The sequence below is a fragment of the Lepidochelys kempii genome, chromosome 3 (assembly GCF_965140265.1).
Source record: "Lepidochelys kempii isolate rLepKem1 chromosome 3, rLepKem1.hap2, whole genome shotgun sequence".
Lineage (NCBI taxonomy): Eukaryota > Metazoa > Chordata > Testudines > Cheloniidae > Lepidochelys > Lepidochelys kempii.
In genome coordinates, this window is record NC_133258.1 from 62383939 (window position 1) to 62392173 (window position 8235).

The following is an 8235-nucleotide window of genomic DNA, read 5'->3' on the forward strand; positions in this document are numbered from 1 at the left end:
ATTTTAACAAAAATTCTTTACTCCATCCTGCTGTGCTATAGCATGTTTTTCTGTTGACCTTCCCCTCAAGGGCAAGCTATATATGATACATAGCCTGCAATTGTAAAAATATCACTATGATTGACAGCATTAGAGTCCTTGGTGTCATGACATGGGGACAGTCACTACAAAATTGCAATGATGCCTGACGGCAAAGAATACCTCTGCTATTGTTGTGTTCCTCAGTCAACCAGCCCTGGCTCTCTCATTCAGATAATTTCAGTCATGCAAGATACTGGGATTGGTTAAGCCACGCCTTATTTGGCTGTGAATAAAAACACACTGGAGCAAATAAAGTTCAAGGTAGCTTTACAGCTCAGGGTCACATTTCAGTTCAGCTAAGTGTATAAAAAGCACACAATGCCTAGCTGTTTGGCAGAAAGACTCTCTTGCACTACAGCAGCATAGTTCTGCATATAATATCTTGATGCAGTGAGTGCACTGCTCAGGAAACCCTCAAGGAAGTGGGTATGGCTAGTCAGGCCTCACCTGAGAAGTTTAGAAAATGCCAGTGTGAGACAAGTCATCCCCAGAGCATCCTTTACCAGATTCTTAACAAAGCGCAGGATGAGACCACATGGCATCCCCAGGACTACCATCCTTGCTACTCGATATCAAGTGCTGGCTGTCCCTGTGAAGGCAACAGGAAAGTTGTCCTCAGAACTCCAGAAGTCACCTGCATGAGAGCTTCTGAAGTACTCTTAAAGACGATAACTTTTATAAGAAACTTGCCTTCTTTTTATCATTTGCCCCAGGAGGATCAGGCACTTCTAGTTCAACAGTGCTGGGCCCCTCTCTTTGTCTTGGGCTTGGCACAGGAGTGGGTGGATTTTGAACTGAAAGAGCTTTCAGTCCCTAGTTTGTTGAAAAAAATCCTTCTCAATCAGTCTCTGACAGATAGTGACAACGTGGAGAACTCCTCCCTGGGAGCATCATTAGCAGATGTTCAGAAGATGAGGAATTTCCTGGAGAACTTCTGGAATTCAGACATATGTGCAAAAGAATATGCCTATCTGAAAGGAATTATTCTCTTTAACCCTGGTAAGTTCCACGGCAATATTTGTAGACAAATGCACAGCTAAGTGTGTGTCTAAAAATATTTTAAAATCTATCTGCAAACAGATGTTTGGATTTTTAAACTGATTTCTGTCATCCTAGCTAACCACTTTCAAAATCAGCATTCAGCAATGTAAGTACCTTTTTTCTGAATTTACTTCTGGTGATATTTAGGTTTATATATGCTCACCCTGTTACCCTTTGTAAAAACAAATGGCTTTAAAAAAGCCCTTTATTAAGAAATTATTAGGTCATATAAACTTACTGTGTCACTTAAAACTCTGATTTCCAGACTTATGGACAGAGATAATATGGCTGCATTAAATATGTGGGAGGGATACATGTGTACAATTTGATATTAGACATATTGTAACTGGACTTCCTAAATACCCAAAATATTTATTAAGAGACAAGGTAGGTGAGGTAATATCTTTTACTGGACCAACTTCAGTTGATGAAAGAGGCAAGCTTTCGAGCGCCACAGAGATCTTTGTGAGGGCTGAAGAAAAGTTGTGTGTCTCACCAACAAAAGTTGGTCTAATAAAAGCTATTACCTCACCCACCTTGTGTCTCTCAGATCTTGGGACCAACACGGCTACAACATTGCAAACAATGTAAAATATTTAGTGTTGAGAGTTCATCAACAAATCAGACATTAGACATAAGCTGTGGGATCTGAGCATTGTGAGTAAGGGACCTATGAGATTACACTGTGTTGTAAGTTGCATAGCGTTTTTGTTAATATGTTGCGGTTTGAATTTAGCATTTTCTACATCATTGTCTTCACAGCTGGGTCGATGTATAACGATCACTAAGAAAACTCAAAAAAGTTAGGACCTTCTCACTCCTCATGGTTAGGGAGTGAGACAAGTAAAGCTTATCCTTTGCAAAGTGGGTTAGCTACTTCAGAACCACAGAATAAATGAGGCATGAGGGGCCTGATCTGAAGCCCCCTGAAGTAAATGGAATGACTCCTGTTCGCTCCAATGAGCTATGGATCAGGGCCTTGACTCCATCAATAATTACCATTCATGACACAACCATCCACAGTGTGCTCTGTTTGGCGCTACCCTCAGAAGAACACTTGAACATGTCAGCTACAGCAAAATGTCTGTCCATTTAGTGACATTTCTTGCAAGAAGCATTTTAAAAGTGTGTTTTAGAAGCAGCACCGGCTTCACATGTGTTTTCAAGTGGAATTCAAGATGTGGTTTTCATTGTTAAGGTATCTTTAGGGCATCTTATATTGTCTTGTGTATCCTGGGATTGCAGCTACATGAGAAAATTTGAACCAGTGGGATTTTTGCTTGCTTTACTGTGAATAATTTTCAGTTACTGAACTTCTGAAAACAAATCCACATTATGGGAGTGCACAATCATGCTGTGGTTTACAAACTTTAATTCGTTAACACACTTTGCCCCTCTGAAGAAACAATTTGAATGGGGAAACTGAGGCAGAGACAGTAAGCGACTTACTCAAGGTTAAAGTTTCAGAGCCAAAATTAGAATTTAGGAGCCCATGGCTCATATGCCTATGCTCAGCCGACTAGCCTGTTCCTCCTTCCCCAGGCCTATTTCAGTGTAGATTCATTTGTGCAGCTCTCATTTTTGGATTATTATATCAGTAGTTCTCAAGAAAATTCCACTTGCCAAAAGGTATTTAGTACATAAATTCAGCCACCTTTTGCATCGCTGCCTCTGCTTCAGTGCTTGATGCTTGGTCCAATGTTAATGCTCTGCAAGTCTGAGCTGTAATTGTTCGAATTACTACCCTCACTTACTACCATTCAAAGTGCTTACTACCCGTGAGGGGAGGGCTGGGGGATTCCAGGCACGGTGCTCACTGTTTCTAGAACCTACCAGAATGCCTCATGTTGCTGAACAGCAACTTCTCTAGCTGATTAAGGAGCAGAGTTTGTCAGGCTTTGAAGTTAATCCTCTCCTTGGCTGCAAGGATGATGGCTGTGACTCCAGTCTTAAGAGCATGCAAGAGCCTGGAAAGGCAAGGCTGAGTGACTCAGTAGCAATGTTCTGCATTGCCATACAGAATACTCAGCGTTGGTACTTATTGGCCCGGAGAGGGACAAATCGCAGTCTGTGGATTGGGCTCAGAGAGTATGCTCTGCCCCTTGTGGGAAGGAAAAAGCCTCATATCACTCAATAACGATGCCTCCAACAAATGGCAGGGCTGTGTTGACTCCAAAGGGAAGTCACTTAAGATATCCCTAGCAAGGGGGTTAATGCCTTGGATATACAGCCTTTGCCAGGAGAAAATGTGGGGGGAAAAGAGGGTTAAGAAAATCCTCAAGGCTTCCTGTGGGATGTGGAGAGAGGCTACTATGTAAATTATGGCCCAAATCCAAGGGAGTGGATGGAAAATGCCCCACATATGTGAACAGTGAAGCTAAATTGCTCTCAGTTACTTCTGACAGTGCACTGAGAAACAAACAGTGATGAGACTGAAAGAGTGAAAATAGCATTGTTATTACATCAGTGCCAAATGCAATGCTAATGTTAGGACCATGTCAGGGTTTCTGTTATAAATGTCATTTTTCAGTGGTTTATAACTTGGTTGGAGACACTTAGACATCAGTGAATCTTCTTGCACACTATCTCAAGCCAAGTAATTTCTTTGTATTAATATTTGTAACGTGAAAACATTGGTTTGTTACATATAAAAAGAGGGAACAAATGAGAAAATGTAGCAAGTTTCAGGAGAAGAATCCATTCTGAGTAAATAAACCTCTTGATATCTTGCTTCTCCCTATAACAGTTTGGGTTTTGACCTCTGCTGAGAGATTGCAACTCTAGTTACCTAGAAATCTAGGGTGGGTGTAAAATACAGAGAAAGGGAAAAAATGACTACTTTAAACCCTTTGTTTCCAGCTACTCTAGTTGCTGCAAGGCCTCTTCTTCTCTTCCTCCAGTTGCTATGGCCGGAGGGAAGATACCATCTAAAATCTCTGTTTAAAAAAAAATCCACGAAGTTCAGCTATCTGGAGAAAACTCCAGGTTACTAGGCACAACAGTGTAATCTCCAGCACTTTAAATTCTTAACTGTGGGTGGGATGCTCCTCCTTCAGAGTTACGTATACAGGTTACACGTCATGCACTGATCTCCCCATCCATGGGGGATTGGGGTCCACTGTTTTTGTGGCACTCATCATCCTCTGGACCCTGCAGAAGGCACTGCTCTATGGGCCTGGGATCTGTGCTGGGAAAAGGGGTGTGGGGTGGCCTTGCAGAGGCAAAGGACAGGAATGCTAGGCTGCAGGCCAAAGACAGGGTTAAGGGTATATAGACCACACTGGTCTAGAGTGTGAAGATTCCTTGAGGGGGGGACAAACAGCCTGGAGTTGCACCATTTTCGCTATGGCCCACCCCTTTCTCTCGGGACTCCAGGGAAGGTGCAGTCAAGAGAATTCTACTGAAGCTGCACTGCCAGTGACCAGGGCACATTACCAGAGGCCAAAGCCAGTGTATGAGGTTTCCCCAGGGATTGCACTGGGATCCACACAGATCCTTGGGGGCCTTCAGAACTGGGGTCACACTGCATGAACTTCTTTTGAGGAATGGCAAACCCTGCACCCTGGATGGAATAGTCTGTGAAGAACTAGATTCCTTGGGAAGATTTTCTGTTCACGAACCCCATCCCATGGGATTTGTCTTGGGAGTACAATGGAATCAAATGGACCTCATGGAGTCAGGCAAAGAGAAAATGGCAGCCAAGATGTCTGAAGTTAAAGAATCTATGTTAAAGCAAGCTCAGGGTCTTTTCCTGGGGAATTCTGTCCCTTTTCAGGTTGCCAGAGCCCCAGTCTCTTGGGCTTCAAGGGCTGGACCTCAGAGTTCAGAAAGGCTTGTCACATATTTTAACTTTAAACACCTGCTTAAAGGCGGTGCTGGATTAGGCCAGAGTGCTGAGTATCCTGAAGGATGGAGCCCCACTGCATTAAGCAAGATGTATTTATTTAACTTACCTTTTAACAATTTCCCTTTTTTTAATCATAGCTTCATGTAATTAACGTACTTTAATTGTGTGGATAAATGCCTACCTTCTCGGGGGATAGGTGTTCTGCAGCTCGTTAATGTAAATAAATAAATTACAGCAAGTGCAAAAAAGGACCTTGTACTTTCACTGTATGACTTGCAGCACTTTATTTAGAAGCATAAAAGAAGGACTCAGTTATTTCTATATACAGATGTTCTGCTGTAATTGTCAGACCTTGTGTCTGCCACTGGATTAGCTAAATATAGTAGAATGAGAACCTGTGGTCCTGTTTTATATGATAAAATTGAAAATTAGGGGGACCTACAGAATGAATTATATCACTCCAGGTCAGTGGAATATTAGATTTATACTGTCAGTCAGCTTTCCTATCTACTGGTTCATTTCATTCAGTAATTTTACTGAAATTTCCATATGGTGACAAGCTAAATAACTCATCTTATTATTTTATGATAACCTCTTTCTTTTCTATATGGATTATTTCAAACTTCACACCATGAATAGTTTTACATGTGGCCACAGTAACTGTTTTGTTATATTACTAGTACCAAATTTGACAGCATTTAAAGGCCAAGGGATCCCCCTCACATCTATTGCAGTTTTTGCACTTGATGTAATAGCATTGACTTTGTTGGGTTTAGCATGATCCTGCAAAACAACTGAGTATGATTGAAGTCAATGGGACCACTCCTATACTTAAAGGTAAGCATGTGCCCAAGTGCTTTGTTGGATCAGGGTCTTACACTGGAATAGTTAAGACGAAGATCAGGATCCAAGTGATTATATTAAAGTAGCATGGATGAGATCCTCACTCTTGGTTTCAGCCCCCTTACAGCAGTAAAAGGGCCAGAGAGGTATAAAAGGGTGTTAAAAGCCCCTTAGCTCAGGGGTGGCCAACCTGAGCCTGAGAAGGAGCCAGGATTTACCAATGTACATTGCCAAAGAGCCACAGTAATACGTCAGCAGCCCTCCATTCGCTCCCCAGCCCCCAAAGCCTCCCGCCCACTGGCAGCCCCACCAATCAGAGCCTCCCCCTCCCTCCCTGCACCTTCCAATCAGCTGTTTCGAGGTGTGCAGGAGGCTCTGGGGCGGGGGGAGAGGGAGGAGCGAGGGCACGGCAGGCTGAGAGACAGGGTGTGGACAGGGGTGGAGTGGGGGCAGGGCCTGTGGCAGAGCCAGGGGTTGAGCAGTGAGCACCCCCCGGCACGTTGGAAAGTTGGCGCCTGTAGCTCCAGCCCCGGAGTCGGTGCCTATACAAGGAGCCGCATCGTAACGTCTGAAGAGCCGCATGTGGCTCCGGAGCCACCGGTTGGCCACCCCTGCCTTAGGTGACTGTGGGAGAATACCTCAGTGCAGGCACTGCAGTTAAACTGCTATAAATCTGCCTTTTGAGAACCCCCTTGCAACCTCTGGCATAGGGAGTGAGCTTGGATGGGGCTGGGGACAGGACAGGTGTGTTGGGGGTGGGTCACAGCATGGAGAGTTGCTGATTCTGGGCAGTACGGTGGCCCACAGAGCAACGCAGGAAGACTGCTATAATTTAGTATTTGTCTATGCATGCTACAGCGGTGTGACTTCTAAAGCACAGGGTCTACAAGGACCAATGTATGCATAACACATTAGTGAGCTTTAGAAACCCCACCCCCATAGTATGTATTACCACACTGTGTGGACAAGCCCTTTGACAGACCCCCAGGCCTATGCTGGGGGCCTCTCCAGCCTCAGAAGCAGCTAAGGACTGGGAAGACACAAAGATGGTATAAACCAGTGGTTCTCAACCTTTACAGATGACTGTACCCTTTTCAAGAGTTTGATTTGTCTTGCGTATCCCCAAGTAGTTTTTAAGTGAAATGAAACTTACTTACAAAATCAGACATAAAAATGAAAAAGTGCCACAGCAGACTATTAGTGAAAAATCACATATTTTCTCATTTTTACCATATAATTATAAAATAAATCAATTGGAATATAAATATTGTACTTGCATTTCAGTGAATAGTATATAGAGCAGTATAAACAAGTCATTGTCTGTATGAAATTTTAGTTTGTACTGGCTTTGCCAGTGCTTTTTATGTCGCCTGTTGTAAAACTACACAAGTATCTAGATGAGCTGATGTACGCCCTGGAAGACCTCTGGGTACCCCCGGTTGAGAGCCACTGGTGTAAACCCACCTTCGCTATCTCTTCCCATGGGCTTTAAATTCTGTGCTGTCTGTCTTAGAGGTATAGCACAGAATCTGCCTCTATGTGTTTAATCTAAGTCACTTCCCTAATCTTGTCTTTTTTTCTAAAACTCCATTTTTAATATAATAGTCTGATTGCATTATACTGGGTTTTAAATGCTACACAATGTTTACTAAAGCTACCTAAGCACATTTTCCCATCTTTCTAAAATGAATAAATAAAACGAGATTTTTTTTTAAAAAAAGACATAGCTGGAGGGATGGATACAAACCCTTACAGAGGACACATCATAAACTAATTTTACTCAAAAAAGCTTTCCTTGTTTTATTCCTGTTTTTACAGAACTGCCTGGCCTAAGATTTCGTCACTATGTGCAAACCCTGCAGCAGGAAGCCCAGCGCACTCTGATGGAATTTAGTTCAATGATGTACAACAGAAACCTAGGCAGATTTGCTTGGATTCTTGGGCTGCTCGCGAGCCTCAAAGCCATTAATGCAGAGACTATTGCAGAACTCTTCTTCAGACCTATTTTAGGAGAGGTTAACCTAAATGATTTACTTCTAGAAACCCTGTATTTCAAGCAAGACCTACTTTAAAAACAGAACACCTTTTTCTGTTCCTAAATAACAACCACAACAAAGATTTAAGAGGGGGGAAAGTTTTATGGTCAATATATTAAAGGTAAACATAGATTAAAAATTGACTAATGTAACATTGCTATTTATTTTTTTTTGTAAAACTAAATGTAATCATGTAAACTTCAGACTAAAAGAAATTAAATACCAGTTCATAAATCCATATGCCATATCTGGAAGAGATTTGTCCTAAAGTATGAAAGATATTAACATCATCTCCAATCGCTGTAGTTCCAACTGTATTATTTCTAATGTTCATTTTCACAACCACTTAAAAAAAGTTTCAGAGTGGTAGCAGTGTTAGTCTGTATC

At 42.3% G+C, this 8235-nt stretch overlaps 1 protein-coding gene across 1 annotated transcript; it reads left to right on the top strand.

Annotated features, from left to right (window-relative positions):
• Positions 1–509: 509 nt before the first annotated feature.
• Positions 510–7971, top strand: LOC140908169 (nuclear receptor subfamily 0 group B member 2-like). The gene is made up of 2 exons (XM_073335131.1): positions 510–1080; positions 7631–7971. Exons 1-2 carry the CDS (start codon positions 510–512, stop codon positions 7882–7884), a joined length of 825 nt encoding a protein of 274 aa, XP_073191232.1. The 3' UTR covers positions 7885–7971.
• The last annotated feature ends 264 nt before the right edge of the window (positions 7972–8235 follow it).

Excerpts from the sequence above, each read along its gene's own strand:
- LOC140908169 (XM_073335131.1), top strand. The coding sequence starts at position 510 with ATGGCTAGTCAGGCCTCACCTGAGAAGTTTAGAAAATGCCAGTGTGAG. Across the intron at positions 1,081-7,630 it reads AATTATTCTCTTTAACCCTG|AACTGCCTGGCCTAAGATTT; the intron begins GTAAGTTCCACG and ends CTGTTTTTACAG.